The sequence below is a fragment of the Manis pentadactyla genome, chromosome 9 (assembly GCF_030020395.1).
Source record: "Manis pentadactyla isolate mManPen7 chromosome 9, mManPen7.hap1, whole genome shotgun sequence".
NCBI lineage: Eukaryota > Metazoa > Chordata > Mammalia > Pholidota > Manidae > Manis > Manis pentadactyla.
In genome coordinates this window covers 103,015,206-103,043,011 of record NC_080027.1, presented here as the reverse complement: position 1 = coordinate 103,043,011, position 27,806 = coordinate 103,015,206, and the positions used below count along the sequence as shown (strand labels likewise).

Sequence of the window (27,806 nt, the reverse complement as noted above, 5' to 3'; positions counted from 1 at the left end):
GTAAGATGTTAAAAAAAGTAAAAACAATGAAAAAACTTCTGCTTCAAAAAAATACTACAAAAATATTATTCAATATTGAATATAGGTCATTTTTAAAACTTTATCTTGTGTGATTTATCCTACTGAGATAAACTCCACATAATATAAAATTCACATTTCAACGTGTACAATTCAGTGATTTTTGGTATAGTCACAATGTGCAACCATCACCACTATCTAATTCCAGAACATTTCCCCATATCTGTTACCAGTTATTCCCAATTCCTCCTTCCCCCATCCCCTGGCAACCATTTGTCTACTTTCTGTCTCCATAGATTTGCCTATTCTGACTATGTCATATAAACTGAATCATACAGTATGAGACATTTTTAGTATGTTTGTTTAGCAGTTTATGAAATGGCACTTTGAAAACTTGTTTCAAAATCAGTTTTTTCATTTGTGGTTTTCATCACTGTTATATCTGAAAAAGACTAACAAAGATCCAAGACCCAAGTAAAGGTGCATCTTTTACTCAGTCCCACCCATCAATCATTTTGTTGAAATGAGGCTAGGAAATTACTCATTTTCTCAAAGAATTCTTATGACTAAATCAAAAGGCACTCTAGTTTTATATTTAACAATCAGTTTCAAATTCACTGCGACTACTTCAACAAGTTTTAAACACATTTGGAATCTCTGATTCCACGTTTTTAAGGTGTTAAGAGTTTTATTATGATGTATATAGTTTTCAATGACAAAAATCATGAAGTGATGTTTAAATTGCCAAATGTTTCAAATGTCCTTCTCCATCACATAAGTTCATCTCCAAAAGTAATTGCTGCGTCATCCATTATCATAACATTAATCCTTACTTGAAGGGACAGATTAGTATGGAGTTTTTAGTATCTTGATATGTAACATCCTGTGACAACAATCTTTAAACCACTCACCCATCCTATGAGGGTTAAGTTGAAACTAGACAACCTGTAAATGCACTTAATGTAGCACACACAAACTGCGAGAAATTTGCAATATTCAGAGTGAATATGTGAATGTGCACAGCACTACTACTCCACTCCAACTTGTTCAAGTCCCTTCTCTCAGGTCACTCCTGAACCACACTGGACAAGTAAGTGGTCATCAGACCCAAGGACCTAGTGAGGTCTCAGTACCATGGCACAGTACAGCTCAACATCCTTTGTGCTTGTCATTTAAAAAATACAAATGGAATTTTAGATACCACACACACACACACACACACACACATCAATGGAGCATCTCACATATCCTGCTAAAGAAAACACTAAACATAAAAATGGAAAGGGTTTAAAAAAATATGAATTTAGCAGGGATTGAACATACCAGGCACTTAGAAAATATAAATATCTGTGGAAGGGAGGGAGGCAGTGAAGGAAGGAAGGGAGAAGGAATTAGAGGCGCTAAAAAATTTTAGAAGTTGATGTATCCCGAGGAACAAATCTTGATTATTGAAAACCTCATTTATGAATACAGAATGTTTTCAAAACAAAATGTTACTACTATTTAAAAATTCATGATTCAGAGTAGATTAAGGAAGTAGGAAGTAAGACATAAGAAGAAAGTCTAGGATCAGTGGTTACCTCTACTATGCTCTAAAATCAGCTTTTTGGACATAGGCGGAGGAAATTACATTTGAACCAAGGACTTCTGAAAGAATAAGGATCTGAGCAGCCATCCATAACATTTAAGTGTAAGCTTACATAAACACAGAAGGGTTTTTTTTTACTTCATTTTAAGTTAATTTAACTTTAAAATTATACTAGAGTACAGTTACACTGTGTACAAGTGTAACTATACATAAAGTCCATAAGAACAATTAATTGAAAACACTTGAACCATGAATACATTCCAATTTGGTAAATAGTTATTATAAAGTCACTTGAACAAAAAAATGAAATCCAAGGCATAAAGTGCTCAAAGATGACTACAGGGCATTGTTTACCACTTTCCAACAAAGGTTAAGTTCAAAAGGCAGAACCACTCACTGCGCAACACCTCACTGCACAACACCAACATAGTTTTTAGAGAAATTCAAAGCATTTCTGACTTACTGGAGCTATGAAAACAGGATTTACTATGTTGTCCCATCAGAATAATAAGAAAAGAACTTCCTACCTTGGTGATAAGAAGTCGGTATCTCTCCAGCATCGCCTGGTTGTCATGGCAGCCAGCTAACAGCTGCCACACCTCTGCCCTCAATGCTTCGGGAACGCCACTCTTCACCAGAGTGGACAGCCCTTTTGGTCGTGCACCAAGGTTACTGTGCCTGAAAAAAACAAGAAAATAAACCACTCATACTCCCTCCCCAGGTGCTCAACTGCTGCTGTTATGGAAAGTTTATGTAATATATAAAGTATATATATTAATGAGTTTACACAAAGGTGTTAGCCTGGGTAGAGAGAAAAATGGGAGGCAGGGGCATGAAATAATGGGATGTCTTCAATTTTTCTTGCTCCTATCTTCTTCATTTGTGAACCATGCTCTTCCACTATGAAGGAAAGCTTTTTTTCTTCCTCTCATGAACTTTTTTTTAATCATCCTATGAGCTTATTCATAATAATGAATGTGTGAGCTATATATACCTACACAACATTTCAAGACAAAAAGAACCCTCTGAATCCCCTGAGATGAATGTATGGCACAGTGCCTAAGATTGCGTGTATGACAGGGGATGAGAGAGGGGATGCAGGGAGGGGACCACAGGCTGATCACAACTTGACTATACCCCCTCATCCAAAATGCTCCCTACCGGAAGGACCTAGCCCTTTCCTACAAAACTTATGCAATTCTGAGCTGGGGGAGCAACATGTACTTATCAGTCTTGCGCATTTCCAAGGGTGTTTAGAATTAGAACAAATGCAAGTTATCTCTTGTCATGAAGTCAATGATCACATAGTAGGCATGCTACTATGTTAATCTGCCCAACTGAATAAGAAATGGAATTATAGTTTCCAGGCTCATGAATATAAATTCCTTTCCTCAACTTTTTCCTGGTGCCTAGCTTGAACCTGGAATTAAGTTCTATGCCTTCTGCTCAGAGTTTATCTCAATTTGCGCTTGCTGCTCACATTTGATCTCTTAGAACTGACCGTAGTGTAACCAGATGGACGCCAAACCTTGATGTACTCTGGTTTGACCTAACATACAAGGCTCTGGCTTCAAGTTTTAAGCCTGATAAGTAATAGAATCCATGTATATTTTCTAAAATCAGCCTCCCACCTATTTCACCTACTTCTCTAGCTTATACACATTCTTCCACCACCAGCCCAGACCTCAGTTGTGGGCATGCCCTTCCTCTGAAAACATGTGCTATGCTTTCCCCATTTGTCATAACCTGGCTACACCGGAAAAACTGTAATAACTTCCATAATTCAAAAGTTTAACTAAACTCATCCCATTAGCAATTTTAATAAACCATCAGATTTATATCCATTCTGCTTTCTTTCAGCCTCTTCAAGGAAAATTTTTTACTGTTGAGTTAGATAACTTATTAAGCTGACAATACTCATAGCCTTGAAGCAAAAGGAAGTAAAAAGAGATACAGTTTGTATGTTTTAAGAGGACACTGCACTAGTAAAGAATAGAGTTATGCTGCTAAGTGAAAAAACGCAGATTTCAAAATCATATATATGGTATTATTTGAAATATGCATTCTCTCTTTCTCTAACACATTTTGAAACCTGCTTTTAACATACATAGAAAAAAATATGGAAGAATAGAATTCAAAATATCTGTATAGAACTATGAGGGAAAGAACTCCATCTATTTGCCCATGCTATTAGAAATATGTACAATGACCTTAAATTCTTTTGTAATCATACAAGAAAAAGTCATTTCAAAAAAATTGGAGGCGGAGCCAAGATGGCGGCATGAGTAGAGCAGCAGAAATCTCCTCCCAAAACCACATATATCTATGAAAATATAACAAAGACACTCTTCCTAGAATAAAAACCAGAGGACACAGGACAACATCCAGACCACATCCGCACCTGAGAGAACCCAGTGCCTCGTAAAGGGGGTAAGATACAAGACCCGGCCCGGCGGGAACCGAGCACCCCTCCCCCCAGCTCCCGGCGGGAGAAGAGTAGGCAGAGCGAGAGGGAGACGGACCCCAGGACTGCTGAACACCCAGCCCCCGCCATCTGGGCCAGAGTGCAGACACAGTGCATGCGCGGGGAGCCCTGCACACTAGGGAAACAGGGCACCAAGAACAGTGAGCGGGTCCCGGAGGCCTGGCGCCGGAGGACATAAGAAAAGCGAGCGGCCATTTTTTATTTTTTTTTTTCTGTTTTGTTTTGGCGAGCGCTTTTTGGAAGTCTTAAAGGGATAGGGACCCCAATACTGGGGAAACAGGGCAGCAAGACCGGTGAGCAGATGCCTGACGCTGGCGCTGGAGAATAAAGAAAAACGAGCGGACATTTTTTATTTTTATTTTTATTTTTTTAATTAAAAAAAAATTTTTTTGTTTTGTGGTCGTTTTGTTTTGCTGGGTGCTTTTTGGAAGTCTTAAAGGGGCAGGGCAGGACACTTAATCCAGAGGTAGAGAATCCAGGGAACTCTGGGCACCCTAATCCCCTGGGCTGCAGGGAGCAGGGAAGCTTCTTACGGAGATAAATAGCCTCCTGGCTGCTCCCCCTCCAACGCGACTCCACCACTTTGGAGCAGCTGCTCGAGCCAGGCCACGCCCACAGCAACAGTGCAGATAAACTCCATAGCAGCCGGGCAGGAAGCAGAAGCAGAAGCCCTGTCTGCGGGCAGCTGCCCAGCACAAACCACTAGAGGTCGCTGTTGTCCCAGGAGAGGAGGGCCACAAACCAACAAGAAGGGAAGTTCTTCCAGCTGTCACTCATCCCAGCTCTGCAAACTATTCTTATCACCATGAAAAGGCAAAACTACAGGCAGACAAAGATCACAGAGACAACACCAGAGAAGGAGACAGACCTAACCAGTCTTACTGACAAAGAATTCAAAATAAAAATCACAAACATGCTGACAGAGATGCAGAGAAATATGCAAGACATATGGGATGAAGTCCGGAGGGAGATCACAGATGGCAGAAAGGAGATTACAGAAATGAAACAAACTCTGGAAGGGTTTATAAGCAGAATGGATAGGATGCAAGAGACCACTGATGGAATTGCAACCAGAGAACAGGAACGCATAGAAGCTGACACAGAGAGAGATAAAAGGATCTCCAGGAATGAAACAATGTTAAGAGAACTGTGTGACCAATACAAAAGGAACAATATCCGTACTATAGGGGTACCAGAAGAAGAAGAGAGAGGAAAAGGGATGGAAAGTATCTTAGAAGAAATAACTGCTGAAAACGTCCCCAAACTGGGGGAGGAAATAATCGAACAGACCACGGAAATACACACAACCCGCAACAGAAAGGATCCAAGAAGGACAACACCAAGACACATAATAATTAAAAGGGCAAAGATCAAGGTCAAGGAAAGAGTTTTAAAGGCAGCAAGAGAGAAAAAGGTCACCTATAAAGGAAAACCCATTAGGCGAACATCAGACTTCTCGACAGAAACCCTACAAGCCAGAAGAGAATGGCATGATATATTAAATGCAATGAAACAGAAGGGCCTTGAACCAAGGATACTGTATCCAGCACGACTATCATTCAAATATGATGGTGGGATTAAACAATTCCCAGACAAACAAAAGCTGAGGGAATTTGCTTCCCACAAACCACCTCTACAGAACATCTTACAGGGACTGATCTAGATGGGAGCACTCCTAGAAAGAGCACAGCACAAAACACCCAACATATGAAGAATTGAGGAGGAGGAATAAGAAGGGAGAAAAGAAAAGAATCTCCAGACAGTGTATATAACAGCTCAATAAGCGAGCTAAGTTAGGCAGGAAGATACTAAAGAGGCTAACCTTGAACCTTTGGTAACCACGAATTTAAAGCCTGCAATGGCAATAAGTACATATCTTTCAATAGTCACCCTAAATGTTAATGGGCTGAATGCACCAATCAAAAGACACAGAGTAATAGAATGGATAAAAAAGCAAGACCCATCTATATGCTGCTTACAAGAAACTCACCTCAAACCCAAAGACATGTACAGACTAAAAGTCAAGGGATGGAAAAACATATTTCAGGCAAACAACAGCGAGAAGAAAGCAGGGGTTGCAGTACTAATATCAGACAAAATAGACTTCAAAACAAAGAAAGTAACAAGAGATAAAGAAGGACACTACATAATGATAAAGGGCTCAGTCCAACAAGAGGATATAACCATTATAAATATATATGCACCCAACACAGGAGCACCAGCATATGTGAAACAAATACTAACAGAACTAAAGGGGGAAATAGACTGCAATGCATTCATTCTAGGAGACTTCAAAACACCACTCACCCCAAAGGATAGATCCACCGGGCAGAAAATAAGTAAGGACACAGAAGCACTGAACAACACAGTAGAGCAGATGGACCTAATAGACATCTATAGAACTCTACATCCAGAAGCAACAGAATATACATTCTTCTCAAGTGCACATGGAACATTCTCCAGAATAGACCACATACTAGGCCACAAAAAGAGCCTCAGAAAATTCCAAAAGACTGAAATCCTACCAACCAACTTTTCAGACCACAAAGGCATAAAACTAGAAATAAACTGTACAAAGAAAGCAAAAAGGCTCACAAACACATGGAGGCTTAACAACATGCTCCTAAATAATCAAAGGATCAATGAACAAATTAAAATAGAGATCAAGGAATATATAGAAACAAATGACAACAATAACACAAAGCCCCAACTTCTGTGGGATGCAGTGAAAGCAGTCTTAAGAGGAAAGTATATAGCAATCCAGGCACACTTGAAGTAGCAAGAACAATCCCAAATGAATGGTCTAATGTCACAATTATCAAAATTCGAAAAAGAAGAACAAATGAGGCCTAAAGTCAGCAGAAGGAGGGACATAATAAAGATCAGAGAAGAAATAAACAAAATTGAGAAGAATAAAATAATAGCAAAAATCAATGAAACCAAGAGCCGGTGTTTTGAGAAAATAAACAAAATAGATAAGCCTCTAGCCAAACTTATTAAGAGAAAAAGAGAATCAACACAAATCAACAGAATCACAAATGAGAATGGAAAAATCACGACAGACTCCACAGAAATACAAAGAATTATTAAAGACTACTATGAAAACCTATATGCCAACAAGCTAGAAACCTAGAAGAAATGGACAACTTCCTAGAAAAATACAACCTTCCAAGATTGACCAAGGAAGAAACACAAAACTTAAACAAACCAATTACGAGCAAAGAAATTGAAACGGTAATAAAAAAACTACCCAAGAACAAAACACCCGGGCCAGACGGATTTACCTCAGAATTTTATCAGACACACAGAAAAGACATAATACCCATTCTTCTTAAAGTTTTCCAAAAAATAGAAGAGGAGGGAATACTCCCAAACTCTTTCAATGAAGCCAACATCACCCTAATACCAAAACCAGGCAAAGACCACAACAAAAAAGAAAATTACAGACCAATATCCCTGATGAATGTAGATGCAAAAATACTTAATAAAATATTAGCAAACCAAGTACAAAAGTCTATCAAAAGGATCATACACTATGACCAAGTGGGATTCATCCCAGCGATGCAAGGATGGTGCAACATTCGAAAATCCATCAACATCACCCACCACATCCACAAAAAGAAAGATAAAAAACACAGGATCATCTCCATAGATGCTGAAAAAGCATTCGACAAAATTCAACATCCATTCATGATAAAAACTCTCAGTAAAATGGGAATAGAGGGCAAGTACCTCAACATAATAAAGGCCATATATCATAAACCCACAGCCAACATTATACTGAAGAGCAAGAAGCTGAAAGCTTTTCCTCTAAGATCGGGAACAAGACAGGGATGCCCACCCTCCCCACTGTTATTCAACATAGTACTGGAGGTCCTAGCCATGGTAATTAGACAAAGCAAAGAAATACAAGGAATCCAGATTGGTAAAGAAGAAGTTAAACTGTCACTATTTGCAGATGACATGATATTGTACATAATAAACCCTAAAGACTCCACTCCAAAACTACTAGAACTGATATCGGAATACAGCAAAGTTGCAGGATACAAAATTAACACACAGAAATCTGTGGCTTTCCTATACACTAACAATGAACCAATAGAAAGAGAAATCAGGAAAACAATTCCATTCACAATTGCAACAAAAAGAATAAAATACCTAGGAATAAACCTAACCAAAGAAGTGAAAGACCTATACCCTGAAAACTACAAGTCACTCTTAAGAGAAATTAAAGGGGACACTAACAGATGGAAACTCATCCCATGCTCGTGGCTAGGAAGAATCAATATCGTCAAAATGGCCATCTTGCCCAAAGCAATATACAGATTTGATGCAATCCCTATCAAATTACCAACAACATTCTTCAATGAACTGGAACAAATAGTTCAAAAATTCATATGGAAACACCAAAGACCCCGAATAGCCAAAGCAATCCTGAGAAGAAAGAATAAAGTGGGGGGGGATCTCACTCCCCAACTTCAAGCCATAGTAATCAAGACAATTTGGTACTGTCACAAGAACAGAGCCACAGACCAGTGGAACAGAATAGAGAGTCCAGACATTAACCCAAACATATATGGTGAATTAATATACGATAAAGGAGCCATGGACAAAAATGGGGAAATCAGAGTCTCTTCAACAGATGGTGCTGGCAAAACTGGAGAGCTACATATAAGAGAATGAAACTGGATTACTGTCTAACTGCATACACAAAAGTAAATTTGAAATGGATCAAAGACCTGAATGTAAGTCGTGAAATCATAAAACTCTTCCAAAAAAACATAGGCAAAAATCTCTTGGACATAAACATGAGTGACTTCTTCATGAACATATCTCCCTGGGCAAGGAAAACAAAAGCAAAAATGAACAAGTGGGACTACATCAAGCTGAAAAGCTTCTGTACAGCAAAGGACACCATCAATAGAACAAAAAGGTACCCTACAGTATGGATGAATATATTCATAAATGTCAGATCTGATAAAGGCTTGACATCCAAAATATATAAAGAGCTCACACACCTCAACAAACAAAAAGCAAATAATCCAATTAAAAAATGGGCACAGGAGCTGAACAGACAGTTCTCCAAAGAAGAAATTCAGATGGCCAACAGACATGTGTAAAGATGCTCCACATTGCTTGTCATCAGAGAAATGTAAATTAAAACCACAATGAGATATCATCTCACACCAGTAAGGAAGGCTACAATCCAAGAGACAAACAACGACAAATGTTTGCAAGGTTGTGGAGAAAGGGGAACCCTCTTACACTGCTGGTGGGAATGTAAATTAGTCAACCATTGTGGAAAGCAGTATGGAGGTTCCTCAAAATGCTCAAAATAGACATACCATTTGACCTAGGAATTCCACTTCTAGGAATTTACCCCAAGAATGCAGCAGCCCAGTTTGAAAAAGACAGATGCACCCCTATGTTTATCGCAGCACTATTTACAATAGCCAAGAAATGGAAGCAACCTAAGTGTCCATCAGTAGATGAATGGATAAAGAAGATGTGGTACATATACACAATGGAATATTACTCAGCCATAAGAAAAAACAGATCCTACCATTCGCAACATCATGGATGGAGCTAGAGGGTATTATGTTCAGTGAAATAAGCCAGGTGGAGAAAGACAAGTACCAAATGATTTCACTCATATGTGGAGTATAAGAACAAAGAAAAACTGATGGAACAAAACAGCAGCAGAATCACAGAACCCAAGAATGGACTACAGTTACCAAAGGGAAAAGGACTGGGGAGAATGGGAGGGTAGGGAGGTATAAGGGTGGGGAAGAAGAAAGGGGGTATTACAATTAGCATGTATAGTGTGGGTGGGGGGAATGGGGAGGGCTGTGGAACACAGAGAAGACAAGTAGTGATTCTACAACATCTTACTACGCTGATGGACAGTGAGTGTAATGGGGTTTGTGTGGGGGACTTGGTGAAGAGGGGACCCTAGTAAACATAATGTCCTTCATGTAATTGTAGATTAATGATAACAAAAGAAAAAAAAAGAAAAAAAGATTGTATATCAATGATACCTTAATAAAAAAAAAAGTCACGTAAGGTCCTATCTAGTAGCCCTAAGACTCACTGACAGCTTCTAAATCTTAATTAGACTACTGTTTAAGAAAAGATATTACAAGAGCAAATTTTAAAATTTTGCCAATCTTTGTGTAATGGGTATAAACTTCTCTCCATTAGGCAAAGTTTACCCTTTTCATATGAACTGTGATGACACAGCTGCAATAATGAGACAAATAAGACAAAAATACTTGGCACACTGTAAAAGATCCAGTAAATTTTTTTTAAATCTAAAAACCAATTATCTCAGTTCTTTAAAATTGTTCCCTCTGATTCTTTCAATTTCTTAAAGTCCGCTACTAAAAATGTAACTTGGGAAAATGTTTTATTTCTGAAAAAATATACACACTAAATTATAGCTGAGAAACTGATCAACTCTATCTACCTCAGAAATTTTTCTCCATTTGGAACCTCCTCTCCATAATAATTAAGGCCTGTAAGCTTGGTATACACTTAATCAACCCACACAATTACCTAACTAGTTTTTCTATTAACAGTTTCTTCCTTCTCCAAAGTTACCCTGCTAAATAATAAAATCATCATAGCAATTTCAGCTTAGAAGTATTTTTTGAGACTGTGTCATGCTGATAACACTGAAGTTCAATGGTGGGCACATAAGGTTTTATTGTATTTTTTTCCCTACTTTTGTGTACATATGAAATTTTCAATTGGGTCTTCAGTGCTTACAAAAGCATTCATCTGTTATATCACAATTATCTATTTAAATGTCTACATGCCTCCACAGGATGGTAAATTCCTTGGGGATTGGAATTATCTCCTATTCATCTATAAATCAGCACTGTCTAGTACAGTCCTGAAAGATGATTTTTTAAGTTGGATGAAACACTCTTAAAATGGTCAAGAAATGTGAAACTGCCTCAGTGTTTCAGTTATATTGTTAAAATGGTCTGTTATGAGTACACATTCTTACCCTTCTTGATTATGAACCTCAAAGTTAGGAACTGTGTCTTGATCTACATATCTCCTAGAGCTTCATAAATGCATATCGAACTAAGTTATAAACCTTCCATGTTATCAACAGAATGAAGTCTCAATTTTCTGTTTATTTAGTCATCAAAGTATTTTGTTTTCTTACCCACCGTACTGCCATTATCATGATCTCTCTTTAAACTCATACTAGAAGCCTGGCAAGGGAATCGATTCTCATAATTTATTCTCTCTTACTAAAACTTCTACATGCTCCTATAAAAAACCAGTCCAGCAACTTAGCCATATTACAGAACTGGCAGCCTGTCCAACTGGTCAAAAAAGTTCTGGCTCTGAAGCCAAACTGTCTGGATTCAAATCCTGGCTCTGTCAATTACTTACTATGTGATCATGGGCAAATTACTTATTGCCTATGGTATCTTGAGCAAGTTACCTATTTGCTACCACTGTTACATATTTTTATACTAGCTACCTAACATAGCTGTGCCTCCTCTCTAAAATTAAAATATTAACAGTCCTTACCTCAGAGGGTTGTTGGGAGGACTAAATTAACTAAGGCATCCAAAGGGCTTAGAACAGCACCTGCTATGTAGTAAGTGCACCTGAGTCAGTTGTTACTTTTGTAGCCAGGTGTACCTTTCCTCCTGTTCCAATTAACTCTCTGTGCTCCTAAATATCACTCCTCTCTATTAGTCAACAATTTCATCTCTTCCTGCCTATTCATCAACTTCTGTGGCAACTGTGACCACCTCTTCCTCTGGCAGTTATCAAATTTTCTCATTTCCAACTTACAAACATACTATAACCTACTGGTTGTGCTTTCTTGGGCTCCTTTGCACAATCCTCATCTTTGCAACCTCCAAATACTGGAGTGGTCAAGGGCTCAGTCCCTGGGTGACTTCTCTATCTACATTCACTCCCTAAACAATCTCATCCATTCTAATAGCTTTTAAAACCATCTATACACAATGGATCCCAAAATCATATTTCTATCCCTACTTTCCCCTTGAACTCCATCTTATATGTAACTAATGGGCACATTTACTTGGATGTCTAAAAGGCATCTCAACATTTACAAAATCTTGATTTTATCCTCCAAAGCTGTTCTTCTGTCATGTTTTTATCTTTCAAGTTTAAGAAAAGGAAGGTCTCCTACTTGTTTAAGCCAAAAACTTTGGCACCATTGGTTAGTTATTTCTTTTTCTCAGGCCACACAGAAAACACACCTAAATCTATCAGCTCTCTCTCAAAATACATCCAGAATCTGATCACACGTCACCTTCGGCTATCAGCTTAGTGTAAAACAAAATCATCTCTCTCATGGATTATTTGCAATAGTTTTTAAATTATTCTGTCTGCTTTTATCTGTGCTCTTGTAAATTATTTTTCACTTTGAAGCCAGAATGATGCTTTTAAAATGTTTAATTCAAAACACCTCACCACAGCATGACATGATGAAGACACAAAGTGGTCAAGTAACTTTTCTAACACAAATTAATCTACTTATAATCTAACAAGAAATGTAACTTACATTCAGTTTTAAATTATATCAGTATAATCAAGTACCAAAATATAGGTATATAAAATGTTCATAGAATCAAAGGGATAGAAATCTGTAAAAGGCAGGATTTTTCATTCATAGATACATTCAATAATCTGTTGAGCACCTACAATATTCCAGGCACTGTGACAGGTGCCTGTAAGACAACAGTAACTTTGAAGAGGTCATTTGCTTTTGACTTAACTTTGAAGGGTTAGAATAGAAAAATTAGTTCAAGATAGTGTTCCTATATAAATTAAATACTAAAAATCAAAGCAAAGAGAGAGGAATGAGTATGCTAAGGATAATGAAGGTGCTAACCTGAGAGGAGAAAAGGGTACACTTCAAATAGCTATTCTCCATATAAGCCATATATGTCATTCTTGAATTTTTTCCTTTTTATTTTCAATTTTCCTTTCTTCGTTTACATTTTTTTTTAGTTCTGACATGTTCTGTCTACTACACAATATAAAATAAGTGTTTCTTTCCCCCTTCTTTTCTCATTTTTTGATGTCGTGGTAACATTTTGTTCTTTAGCAACTACAATGCTCAGAATTAATACTCTCGGCTTTTTTTTTGCCATTTACTTAAGGTAAAATTTATGCAGTGTAAATTTCACCCTTTTTAGCATACAGTTCTGTGAGTTTTGACAAATTCATAGAGTTGTGTGACCCCACTATAACCAAGATATAGAAGAAAAATCTCCTATATCCTTTTGTAATTAATGTTACCTGACACCCTAGACCTCGGCAACCACTGATACATTCTATCATGATACTTTCAGTTTTCTACAATTTTATATAAATGGAATTAGACAGTATTAGGACATTTGAATCTGACATATTCACTTAACATAATTTTTTTGAGATCCACCATGTTGTATGATAGTTCATTCTTTTAATTGCTCAGTAGTATTCCACTGAATGGCTATACCACAGTTGGTTGACCCGTTTACCTATCGGAGAGCATCTGGATTATTTTTACTGTGGTGTGATTAAGAACAAAGCTGTTGTACACATTCATGTACAGGTTTTTATTTCACTTGGGCAAATACATGAGAGTGGAATTGGAATTGCTGGAAGTATGTATTCAACTTTATGAGAAAATGCCGAACTATTTTTCAAAACACTTGCACCATTTTGCATTTCCACCAGCAACAAATAAAAGCTGAGTTCCTGTGCACCATTGTCAGCCCTCGGTAGTATTAGGGTTTCTTTGTTGTTGTTTCTGATTTTTGCTTTAGCTGCTTGAATATGTTTAGTGAGATAGTAGTAACTTGTTGTGGATTTAATTGGCATTTCTCTAATGACTAATGTTGTTGAGTATCTTTTCATTGGTTTATTTGTAATCCAAAATATTTTCTTCAGTGAAGTGTCTGTTCATCCTTTGCTTATTTTTAAATGGGGTTGACTTTTTAGTATTGAGTTTTCAGAATTTTTTAAATATTCTGAATGCAAGTCTTTTATCAGATAATGAATTTGCAAACATTCTCTTTCAGTGTGTAGCTTTTCATTCTTTTCCTTATATTTTGAAGAGCAAAAGTTCTAAGTTCTGAGGAAGTCCAAATGCATCAATTTTTCCTTTTACATATCATTCTTTGGTGTCACACCTAAGAAATGTCTGCCTAATTAAAGGTCACAAAGATTTCCCATGTTTTCTTCTATTACTTTTATAATTTTGGCACTTATGTTTAAGTCCAAGATCCACTGTGAGTTACTTTTCAATATGGGGCAAGGTGTAGCCCAAGCTTCTTTTTATTTATTTTTTATCTTTTTCATATAGATACCTGAAAGGACTATCCTCTCTCCACTGAATTTCAATTACACCTTTAAAATCAATAGACCATATATTTGTGGGTCTATTTCTTTTTGTATATAATTTTGTTGAGACATAATTCACATACCATATAATTCACCCATTCAAAGTGTACAACTCAGGGGTCCTAATATATTCACAAGTTGTGTAGTCATTACCACAATCAATTTCAGAACTTCCATCACCCCAAAAAGAAACCCTGTACCCATTAGCAATCATTTCCCACTTCCCCTAACCCCAGTTCTGGACAACAACTAAGCTACTTCCTATCTCTATAAATTTGCCTGTTCTACATACTTCATATAAATGGATTCATATAATTGGTCTTTTCTGACTTGCTTTTCTTAAATAGATTAATGTTTACAAGGGTTATGCATGTTATAGATGTACCAGCACTTCAACTTTTATAGCTAATAATCCATTTATGGATACAACACATTTTATTTATCCTTTCATCACTTGGACATTTGTGTTGGTGTTGGCTCCACTTTTTGGCTATTATGAATAATGATACCATGAACATTAGTGTACAAACTTTTGTGTGTACATATGCTTTCAATTCTCTTAGGTATATAACTAGAAGTAGATTTCAATTTCATATTGGAATTCTATTTAACCTTTTGAGGAACTGCCACAATGTTTTCCAAAGTGGCTGCACCATTTTACATTCCCATTAGCAGAGTGAGAGGATTTCAGTTTCTCTACATCCTTGCCAATACTCATTATTTTTTTTTATAATACGCATCTTAGTGGATATGGTATCTCATTGTGGTTTTGATTTGCATTTCCCTGATGACAAATGATATTGAGTACCTTTTCATGTGTTAGCTGGCCATTTATGTATCTTCTTTGAAGAAATATCTATTTAGATTGACTCTATTTCTGAATTCTCTATTCTCACAGACCTTTGTTTCTTATTATCAATAATGTCTTATTTACTGTAGCTTTATGGTAATCCCTGAAATCAGGTAGTGTAAGTCTCCCAAGTTCATTTCCAATATTGTTTTCTACTCTAGTTACTTTGTCTTTCTATATAAATTTTAGAGTCAGCTTGTCAGTTGCTACCCAAAAAAAACAGCTGCTAGGATTTTTATTGAAATTGCTGTGATTCTATACTTACAGTATGGGGAGAATTTAAATCTTAACAATATTGAGTCTTTCATTCCATGAACATGGTATATTTCTCCATTTATTTACATCTTCTTTGATTTCCTTCATTACTGTTTTCTAGTTTTTCAATGTACAGATGCAGGATATAATATGTACAATTTCTACCTAAATATTTCAATTTTTGTCTTGTCCTTTCGTATGTTTTTAAATTTTTTTCCAATTTTTCATTGCTAGCATATAGAAATAAGATTGATTTTCACATATTTACTTTGTATCCTACAACCTGGCAAAAACTCACTTAATTTCCAGATTTAGTTCTGCCAATGAATAATGATGTATGATTGAAAAGTAGAAGGAAAAAAATTTCATTACCAACAGTAGCTATACCACAACTCCTGAGAAATATTAAAAGCAGTCAGGCTTTCTATGAAGTACTAATCTCTCTACAAAGACCAATTATATAGTGTTCTCTCATCAGCTCAGAGGTCTGGTATTTCTTCAGAAGTGAAGAACTAACCAAATGATCCTTCCTTGTTAGATCTTTCTAAACTGTAGCTGTTCTGAGCACCTTCAGAAGCCTTAATAACCAATTGTGCAGCCCTCTAATTTAGAGGTCTGTGCACCAAGAACTCACAAGAGCTTCACTGAGTTCTTGGATTCCAGTAACAATATTTTTTCCATTTCTTTCCTCTAGTCCTAGAGGTTACAGCTCTTCCTACTATTTGGATTACTTCAATGTCCCCTGTCTTTCAGCCTTTCCACACACTATAAACCCATCACCTGCATTAATACCCTTCTGATGGAAAAGCCTAGCATGGCTTCTATTTTCCAGCCTAGATTCTGACTAACAATCTTCTTCCTCTGATGAGTACCCCTTTCCCACTCCCAACCCCTAACTGTCCTATAATACTCTATTAACTAATGAAAAAGATTCTCACCTTGACCAAACTACTCAGGCACCCTGTACTTTCTTCTCTAATAGGCCCTGACTCCTAAGCTTTTACCTCTGCAGTGTCCAATTTTGGCAAGAGTCCTATTGAGTTGGTTTAGCTAGCATCCCCCATCCTCAATATCTGAACACCCTCAATTTCTAATTGAGTTATTCATCTTCCACCATCACCAGCTGATGTCTGATTATCCTAATCTGCCATCAGCAAGAATCCACGTTAGGTGAGTTTATCTAGGATCCCCCCCATAATCTCTCATATTACCTCTCAGTAATTTTTCATCCACTGACCTCCACCCTGCCTCTTGGCTATAAAATCCCATTTTTCTTTGCTGTATATCTAGAGTTGAGCCCAATCTCTCTCCCTACTGCAAAACTTCAATTCAGTGGTCTGTATACCCGTCATAATAGTCCTCCCTTGAATAAAGTCTTCTTTACCATCTTTAACAAATGTCATGACTAATTATGCTTTAACACTAACTCAGGGCCATCTAAAATGGAAATTGTTCTTCTTAAAATAAAAGGACCAGTAACACTAAATGAAACCAGTAAAAATGAGATAAATTTAGATAGGTGAACAGGTAACAATACTTACAGGAATCATTCAGCTTCTAGATATAGTGTAGGGAAAAACTGTGAAAGATTCTTGATATGGGCTAAAAGGATTACTGAACAACCTTTCAATGAAAACTGGAGCTTCTGGGAATTACCTGATACCATAGGGGTGTGTGCCCTTGTCTTTGACTAAGCTAATTCTAACAGATAGAAGATGAGGTATAGAAAACTATTAGCAATGCAAAATATTTTTGTCCCTAGCTATGCAAATGATCCTATTTCTTGGCAATGCAAATGAGTTGCAGGAAAAGAATACAAATCTCTAAATCAAATTCTCATTTTGATTGGTTCTAATATCTTACTTTAATATCCATTAATTAATGAGTTAAACTCTCTGAGATGTGTTCATTTTATATTTATATGTATAAGATAAAATTAAATTTTCTTTGTTTAATAAAGGGGAGGCAGCTTGCCCTTCATTCCTCCTAGGGCATCTCCATAAATATAAGCTGAACACTTTGGTCAGGAATTTAATAAACCTAGTCTCCAGATTTTACAAGAGAAGTCATGAGCCTTCTAACACGGAACTATAAATGTGTATCTCCTAAATTAACTCAGGAGTCTCTCAATATATGTACTGGAGATTATCATAAGGAGCATTCATCTGTCTCTTAAGAAGATAAAAAGAAGTTTTAATTGTTCATTCACCTACTTTACTGTATAAAATGTGTGAAACTCTGCCCAGACTCTGTTATTTTTCCTGGATTACCTGCATGCATGGTATTTGGTATGCATACTTAATAATATATTGTGTTTTCTAGATGTCTATACTGGTACAGCTGAGTTTCTTTGTTGGCAACATTTTAAAATTTTACTAACATATAATAGTCATGACCATCTTTATTAAAACTTACTTATATATAAACAGAGTATCATTTTTTTTAGTCCTAGATAAAATATCCCAAAATATAAAATAATAGTTTTTAGAAAGAATATAACAGACTGAGTTATAGCTTATAATAAGTGGTGAAATGAATAAATCTAAGCTCTACAGACCCTTTTAATAGACTTACTAGAGAAAGGAAATGTGATACTTTAACAATAGACATATACATGTACTGGTAATAATGCAGAAAATTGACTACTCTGAGCAAAGTCATGTCTGAGTAAAATAATAAGGTAAATGAATCTCCCAAAGGTAAGTTGTGGAAGACTTAGCCAAACACAGAGTATCTATGAACTATATTTTAACTTTTATGTTTTAAAGTATTAACATATTATTATAAAGATATATAAACACAAAGATTTTAATAAAACAAATTAATCAACTATATAAATACATAGTTTTTCAATAAGAAAAATAAATTTTTACCATCTTCCTAGCAATTCTCCCCAGGAATACAGGATTTTCTCAGGACAATCCTTAGATACATCTCCTGTTCCACTTGAGAGTTCATTATCACTCTCTGCAGGAGAAATATAAAAACATGTTATATTTGATATTGATATATTATAGAACCAGAAACATGACTATATATCTAATAAAAAGCAATACCTCTGCTTATATTATACCCACTGCAACAAAAACTTCATTAACAATTTATTTTTAATGCTAGATATTTTCATAGTATAAACTTACAAAAATTCTTACCCATGATTTACAAACTATGAAACTGAAAATCAATAGCTTTATCTAAATTGAGTAAAATTGTAAAACTAATGGTAACACAAATTAGAAATGGTAACAAAATGGTAACTCTCAATTAAAAATTCCTAAGTGAGGCTCTACTCACCAGATTAATATTCTCAGCATTATTATTTTATTAGTGAGCCAACAAGTTCTAAAATTGAGTCAGATTTTATATATACATACATATATGTAAACATATAATATGTAAATGATACACACAACCAGAAATCTTTAAAAAAAAATTGAGGTTTTAAGGATATATTCATAAGCACAAGACATTTTTGACTAAAGGAAAGATGGAACTATTTGGCCTTTTAAAATGACAACTTCATAAAACATCCCAAAATGTATAATAATAACTTTAGAAGGAATAAAATATGATGAGTTACAGTTTACAATCAGTGATGAAAATGAGTAATTCTGAACTATAAATCTTTTAAGTGGTAACACAGTTGATAGAGACAGGAAATGTAATATGCACAATTTATTTTATTTATATAGCAAAGCCTTTGACACAATACTACACAGAAAAGGCTAGAGAAGTATTGTCTGTGTGATAAAATAAGCTAGATAAAAATTGGTGGATAGTAAGTAGGAAGGTTTTACCAATGCTGTTACAGTACAATACAGTACAGTAAGAACTGGAATTAAGTGAGTCTCACAGGGATCTATGTTAAGAACATTATTACTTAGCATACTACTAATCGAATGATCCAAGTATAAACTAGTTCATATCAGTGGATATATTCAACACCAAAACACAATGTAATAAATAAAGGTTCATTTAGCCAGATTAAAAGGTTGGTCATAGACATGTAAAAAGATTTTATCCGGTATTTAGCAAAATATAACCAAAGCATAAGCACATGCAAAGGCAAATGCTTCAACATCTTTAGGATCATCAATAGATGAATGGACAAAGAAGACACGGTACATATACACAATGGAGTATTACTCAGCCATAAAATAGAAATCCTGCCATTTGTGACAACATGGATGGACCTAGAGGATATTATGCTCAGGGAATAAGACAGGCAGAGAAAGACAAAATCATATAATTTCACTTACATGTAGAATCTAAAAATAAAGCAAAACAAAATGAACAAAATAGCAGTAGACTCACATACACTGAGAAGTGACTGGTGGTTACCATGTGGGAAGGGTTGGAGTAGGTGAGTAGGGAGACTGAGGGGGATAAAGAGGTACAAAAAATTCTCAATCATAATATAAGTTGGTCACAGGGATGGTAGTACAGCATGGAGAATATAGCCAATGATTCTGTAACATCTTTCTATGTTGACAGATAGTAACTGCACTAGTGGGGGAAGGATTTAATAATATGGGTAACTGTTGAACTACTGTGTTGTATACTTGAAACCAATATAAGATTGCAAATCAATGTACTTCAATTAAAAAAAAAAGAAATTATGTGAATTCACATAATCACAGCCAACAGACAAATCTACAAGTGCATAGGAGTATATGTGAATGTTCATGAATAGATATATCAAAGATTCCTATTTTTATAATTCATAAACTTTTATGTCTAGATAGATACAAATACAATGTAATGTTTCAGGCATTATTAATATAATTTGCATGATAATAATTTATATAATTTGAGAATGATAATTTGCAGAAACCATTTACACAGACTAAAAATGTATGCATTAAAGTGCAGTGCTTCTGAAGAGAATCCTTTTATTTCATTCTGGAGAAAATAATTTGCTCTTTTACTTAAGTATTTATTCCCCTATGACTCAAGGGAACCTATGACTTGAATATATTTTCTTGTAGATATTTTAAATAATATACTATAAAAACATATAGTAAATTCAAATTTAATTAAATAAGGAACTATTTAAGAATGCAGCATTTAGACAATTCTCTTCTTGAAATTTTAGTGAGCTTCAAATTCATATGTTTTTGCCTTTTCTTAAATAAAACATCATCCACCATGTAATTGGAAAATTAAAACTTACATATAAAAAAAATGAACAAAAGAACAGTAGACTCACAGACAATGAGAAATGACTGGTGGTTACCATTAGGGAGGGGTTCAGGTGGGTCAGTAAAGGGGATAAAGATGCCCAAAATCTCAATCATAATATAAGTTGGTCATGAGGATGAAGTGTAGCATGGAGAATATAGTCAATATTTCTGTAACATCTTTCTATGTTGACAGATAGTAACTGCACCAGTTGGGGTGAGGATTTAGTAATGTGTATAACTTGTTAAATCACTGTGTTATATACTTGGAACCAATATTAGATTACATATCAAGTATACTTCAACTTCCAAAAATCTAAAAAAATATTTTGGACAACACCAGATAAACAAGAATTATGGGGGATATTTTATTCACAAAGTGAACATTATTCTGGATACTGGGGTGAAGTTCAGGAGGACAGACACCAGCATCACTGCTCTAGAAATATCACACATAAGTAACTCTCAGCTTGGCAGCAAGTTCATCATAAAAATAATAAAAATGAGAGATTTTCAAAAAGCCAAAGCAAATGAAGTAAATTACTAAGTATCGGAGGAATAATATAAACAGAAACAAATGTAGCTTTAATACTAAAATATCCTAAAGAATTATCCCATATAAACAACTATTCTTATGATACTTAGAATGTTTCATCTAAACAGAGGCACTTTTGAGAGTTCAAGGATACTCTTAAAAGTTACACTGGAAAACAGGTTAAACTTACACTATCTCAAGCAAACTAGGAGTGCTGGTCACTCTCCTTATAAATTAGTACCAGGTACAATATAAGTACTTATAATATACATTGGTATTCAATTAAGTAGGGTCTAAGATGGTCCCACTTTATACTCTATTTTGCTCCACTGTAAATAATAATATGCCAACATTCAAAGTATTTGATGAAGTTTTACATGCTAAGTTGGAGGACAAAATTTAAGAACACAATGAAAAGTTAAAATAAAAAGGAAACAAACACTATTGGACATCATTATTCTTAATTGTAATAAAAATCATGAAGTACAACTGGTAAGACTCTTTAAGATTCTTATTATTCTTTTTGGGAAAGGAATCTCTAAGCATGAAACAAAACTAAGATGCCATAGAAAGACTGAGAAATCTGATGAATAATGATATCTAGTGTTGATAAAAGCATGGGGACACAGGGAAGAAGACTGATGTTTAAATAACAGCAATCTTTTTTAATTTATTAAGATTCAAAATTAATATACCATTTGATCCAACAACTCCATTTGTAGAAATTTATTTTCCAGAAATACATATCCAAAGAGAAAAACGTAAAAGGATTTTCATCACATCACTTCTTGTAATAGCAAGACATTAAATTAATAGGAATTCATGGTCTAACCATTCAAAAGAATACTATCTACTAGTTTAAAAGAACTGGTAAATCTTTATATGCTAATATGAAAAACACCCAAAATATATTATTTTACTATGAAAAGCAAGAAAGAAAAGAATAATTTTAAGCATGGTTTTATTTTAGTAAATAATACTACTTATATGATTATAAGACTAAAAATAACTGTAAGATTATATACTAACCTATTAACAGCGATTATGTTTTGGCAGCTAACCATCTTATCACATGGTAAACAATAAATATTTAGGGAATGCATCTTTTACTTTTAAGCTTCACATTTCTGTAATATTCTAATATTTTATAATAAGAACATAACTATAAACATGGGGAAAGGATTTTTATCTTTTAAATAATCCCTATTCCTACATGAAACAAAAATCTATTATTGTAAACCCCTACTAATATGCCATAAAATCATCACTGATAGCAACAATGTATTGTGTCTTCCTAACAATCCCCTATTATTTTCCACCACAAAAAGACATCAGAACTGTAAAAACCTAGATTAGCAGAGGACAGCGACAAGGAGAAGGGAAGAAAACAGGTGCCCTCAAGAAAAGAGCCCTGATGAAAACTAAAGCACAAACAACAGCAAGTCAGGGACCAAATACTGATGAAAAATAGGATGTAGCTGAGGCAGATAGGAATCCCAGGATTTTCTGCCTTTTTAATCTATATTCTAGGCACTATGCACTAAATTTTACAAACAATAACTCATTTTGTCCTCTAAACAACCCAATGAGAAAGTCATTACTAGTTTGCCACTTTAAAAAATGAGAAAGTTGAGGCACAGAGATGTTAAGTAACTTGTCCGAGGTTACCCTGCTAATACTGATAGAATACACTCTCAGTTTGAATCCCATCAAATACTACCTTGCCTTATAGTTTTTCCTATCATGTTTTTTTTTAGGAGGCTGTGCTTGGCATTTAACAGGTACCAGTCCATGCTAAGTGCCACTATCCAGTAAATTCTGGGAACAGAGCCAAGAAAAGCCAAGTGCCTTTAAAGCAATATGTCAAAGAAACACTACATTGGGAGCAACAGATTTAATAGAGAGGTTTCAGGGGTGTAATTCCCCTTGACGCTCAGGAGAACAAAAATGAAACTGATATCCAAAAGACTTCAAGAGTGTGGGCCAGATCTTTCTTGCTTGCTTCAGAAACTACTGACCATGAATGTTTTAAGTACTTATTGGCCATCCTACTACATGGAGAGAAAGGAACTGAAGGAAAGGAAAGTTTTGACTATGCTTTAATAAGACAGAGTCTCTACATAGGATGAAAGAAATAAGAATGAAAATGATACTGGAGACCCAAATGCAGGAAAAATAAATAAATATTGAGGAGGTTAGCAAGTAGAACATGACAAAGGAAAAAAGAAAGAACAGAACCAAGCAGGTATGTAAAAGGGCACCTCAGGAGGTTTTGAAAAAGCAATTGTACCCCACTCTACATAGAAAAAAAAGGGGGGGAACAGATAACAGAAGGCAGGGGATTCCTATTTTCTTGACTAACCCCTAACTGTCCATCAAAATTCACGTTAGGGGTTACCTCTTCTGGCTGGGCTAAGCACTCCCCCTCTTGGCATATTCTATCACAGCACTTAACATATTATATTACAATTGTCTATTTTCCTCTACATATTCTCCAATCAGACTATCGAATTCTTTGCAATATTTGACTATAGAATATCGTATTCTAACCCAAAAAGGGGTTGATATCCAAAATACATAAAGAGATCATACAACTCAACACCAAAAAACCAAAAATCTCATTAAACAATGGACAGAGGACCTGAACAGACATTTTTCCAAAGACGATGTACATATGGCTAAAATCTAGGCACACAACTTCTGGGCACATAAAAAGATGCTCAACATCACTAATCATCAGGGAAATGCAAATCAGTGAGTTATCACCTCATACCTTTCAAATTGGCTATTGCCAAAAGGGCAACAAGCAAGTGTGTGTGAGGATGTAGAGGAAAGGGAACCGTCATGAACTGCTGGTGGGAAAATAAATTGACACAGCCACTGTGGTGCAGTTGTAGGTCCAAGATGGCTGGCACAGAAGGACCCTGGACTTAACTGCTTCCACATACACACAAGTCTACACCTACATACAGACAATTCCTCCAGAACACAAACTGAGGGCTGAGCAAACAGCTGCTGCATAACACAGGAAACTGCAGGAGACACAGAGACATAGTAATAACAGGAACTCCACCCCACAACGCGGCAACCTGCAGTAGCCAAGGGTATCACTAAGGGACCCAGCACAGACTTGCCTGACCTGCAGCACAGGAAACAAACAAACAAAAATAAGCCATGGTTTAAAAGGCAACTAGACTAAAAGTAAAGGAAGCCAATTTACTAAAGCATTGACTGAATGTTGAAGGAACTACTAGGACTCTCTCCAGGACCGGAAGTGCTGGCCAACACCATGGCTTATGTCCCCACAACACACTGATAGCACATAGGGGAGGAAGGTACAGACATCCACCTCAGTGAGCCTCAGGCCCCTCATCCACACCAGCTCCAGCCACCTACAAGGTGGCCTCCATACCAAAACCCCAGTTGGTGCAGCCACTATGAAAGAGTATAGAGGCTTCACAAAAGATCCCAAACAGCCAAAGCAATCCTGGGAAAGAAGAACAAAGCTAAGGGTAGTATGCTCCCTGACTTCAAGCTCTACTACAGAACTACAGTAATCAGAACAGTATGGTACTGATGCAAGAACAGACCCATAGATCAATGAAACAGAATAGAAAACCTAGACATAAACCTGCACATATATGGTCAATTTATATATGATAAAGGAGCCACGAATATACAATGGGAAAAGACAGACTCTTTAATAATTGGTGTTGTGAAAACTAGACAGCTACATGCAAGAGAATGAAACTGGATTACAGTCTAACCCACACAAAAGTAAATTCAAAATGGATCAAAGACCTGAATGTAAGACATGAAACCATAAAACTCTTAGAAGAAAATACAGACAAAAATCTCTTGAAAATAAGCATGAAAATTTTTTCCTGGATACTCCTCCTCAGGCAAGGGAAATAAAATAAAAACAGGTGCAACTATATCACATTAAAAAGCTTCCAAATAGCAAAGGATACCATCAACAGAACAAAAAGGCAACCTACATTATGAGAGAATATACTCAGAAATGACTTATCTGATAAGGGGTTAACAATCAAAATGTATAAAGAACTCATATCCCTTAACATAAAAAAAATGAGTAATTCGATTAAAAAATGGGTGGAGGACCTGAACAGATATTTCTACAAAGAAGAAATACAGATGGCCCACAGGCACATGAAAATATGCTACACATAGTTAATCATCATGGAAATGCAAATCAAAACCGCAATGAGATATCACCTCATGCTAGTCAGAATGGCCACTATCCAAAAGAAAAGAAAGAATAAGTGTTGATGAAGATGTAAAGAAAAGGGAATCCTCCTACACTGTTGGTGGGGATGTGAATTGGTGCAGCCACACTGGAAAGCAGTATGAAGAGTTCTCAAAAAATTAAAAATGGAAATACCATACAACCCACTTCCACTTCTAGGAATTTACCCAAAGAAAACACAATTCCCTGATTTTAAAAGACATATTCACCTCTATGTTTATTGCTGCATTATTTACAACAGCCAAGTTACGGAAGCAACTTGGTGTCCAAAGTAGATGAATGGATAAAAAAGATGTGGTATGGGGCAGAGCCAAGATGGCAGCGTGAGTAAAGCAGCAGAAATCTCCTCCCAAAACCACATATATCTATGAAAACATAACAAAGACAACTCTTCCTAGAATAGAGACCAGAGGACACAGGACAAAATCCAGACAACATCCACACCTGTGAGAACCCAGTGCCTCGCAAAAGGGGTAAGATACAAGCCCCAGCCAAGCGGGACCTGAGCACCCGTCCCCCCAGCTCCCTGCGGGAGGAGAGGAGTCGGAGTCGGGAAGGAGAGGGAGCCCAGGACTGCTGAACACCCAGCCCCAGCCATCCGGACCAGAGTGCAGACACAGTGCATGCACGGGGCCCTGGATACTAGGGAAACAGGGCAGCCGGACCAGTGAGCGGGTGCCTGAGGCCGACACTGGAGAACAAAGAAATGCGAGTGGCCATTTCTTTTTTTCGTTGTTTTATGTTGACAAGTGCTTTTTGGAAGTCTTTAAGCTACATGGACCCCAATACTAAGGAAAAAGGGCAGCAAGAACAGTGAGTGGGTGCCTGAGGCCAGCGCTGGAGAATAAACAAAAGCGAGCGGCTTTTTTTTTTTCTTTTCGTTGTTTTGTGTTGACAAGTGCTTTTTGGAAGTCTTTAAGGGAAAGGGACCCCAATATTAGGGAAACAGGGCAGCAAGACCGGTGAGTGGGTGCCTGAGGCAAGCGACAGAGGACAAAGAAAAGCAAGCAGTTTTTTTTCCTGTTTTTTTTATTTATTTATTTATTCTTTTTTGTTGTTGTTATTTTGTTTTGGCGAGTGCTTTTTGGAAGTCTTAAAAAGGCAGGATAGGACACTTAGTACAGCAGCAGGGAATCTGGGGATCGCTGGGCACTCTAACCCCCTGGGCAGCAGGGAGCACGGAGGCCCCTTATGGAGATAAATAGCCTCCTGGCTGCTCCCCCTCCAACGCGACTCCACCACTTTGGAGCAGCTGCCCGAGCCAGGCCACGCCCACAGCAACAGTGCAGATAAACTCCATAGCAGCCGGGCAGGAAGCAGAAGCCCTGTCTGCACGCAGCTGCCCAGCACAAGGCACTAGAGGTCGCTATTCTCCCAGAAGAGGAAGGCCAGAAAACAACAAGAAGGGAAGTTCTTCCAGCCGTCACTCATCCCAGCTCTGCAAACTATTTCTATCACCATGAAAAGACAAAATTACACGCAAACCAAGATTACAGAGGCAACACCACAGAAGGAGACAGACCTAACCAGTCTTCCTGAAAAAGAATTCAAAATAAAAATCATAAACATGCTGACGGAGATGCAGAGAAAAATGCAAGAGCAATGGGATGAAGTCCAGAGGAGGATCACAGATTTCAGGAAGGAGATTACAGAAGTGAAACAAACTCTGGAAGGATTTATAAGCAGAATGGATAAGATGCAAGAGGCCATTGATGGAATAGAAACCAGAGAACAGGAACGCATAGAAGCTGACATAGAGAGAGATAAAAGGATCTCCAGGAATGAAACAATATTAAGAGAACTGTGTGACAAATAGAAAAGGAACAATATCCGTATTATAGGGGTACCAGAAGAAGAAGAGAGAGGAAAAGGGATAGAAAGTGTCTTTGAAGAAATAATTGCTGAAAACTTCCCCAAACTGGGGGAGGAAATAATCAAAGAGACCACGGAAATACACAGAACTGCCAACAGAAAGGATCCAAGAAGGACAACACCAAGACACATAATAATTAAAAGGACAAGGAAAGAGTTTCAAAGGCAGCTAGAAAGAAAAAGGTCACCTATAAAAACACATCAGGCTATGGTCAGCCTTCTCGGCAGAAACCCTACAGGCCAGAAGAGAATGGCATGATATATTTAATGGAATGAAACAGAAGGGCTTGAACCAAGGACACTGTATCCAGCATGACTATCATTTAAATATGATGGCGGGATTAAACAATTCCCAGACAAGCAAAAG

General features: G+C 36.5%; 1 protein-coding gene across 7 annotated transcripts in view; it reads right to left on the bottom strand.

The window, feature by feature from the left end:
* The window catches only part of RABGAP1L (RAB GTPase activating protein 1 like), a 738,861-nt gene that overhangs the window by 546,048 nt on the left and 165,007 nt on the right, over positions 1-27,806 (bottom strand). For all 7 annotated transcript variants that reach the window (XM_057507896.1, XM_057507900.1, XM_057507898.1 and 4 more), the window contains 2 exons: positions 18,459-18,552; positions 2,134-2,284 (listed from right to left, as the gene is read on the bottom strand). In XM_057507896.1, coding sequence (XP_057363879.1) covers positions 2,134-2,284; positions 18,459-18,552 — 245 coding nt within the window. The remainder of the gene's footprint in view (positions 1-2,133; positions 2,285-18,458; positions 18,553-27,806) is intronic.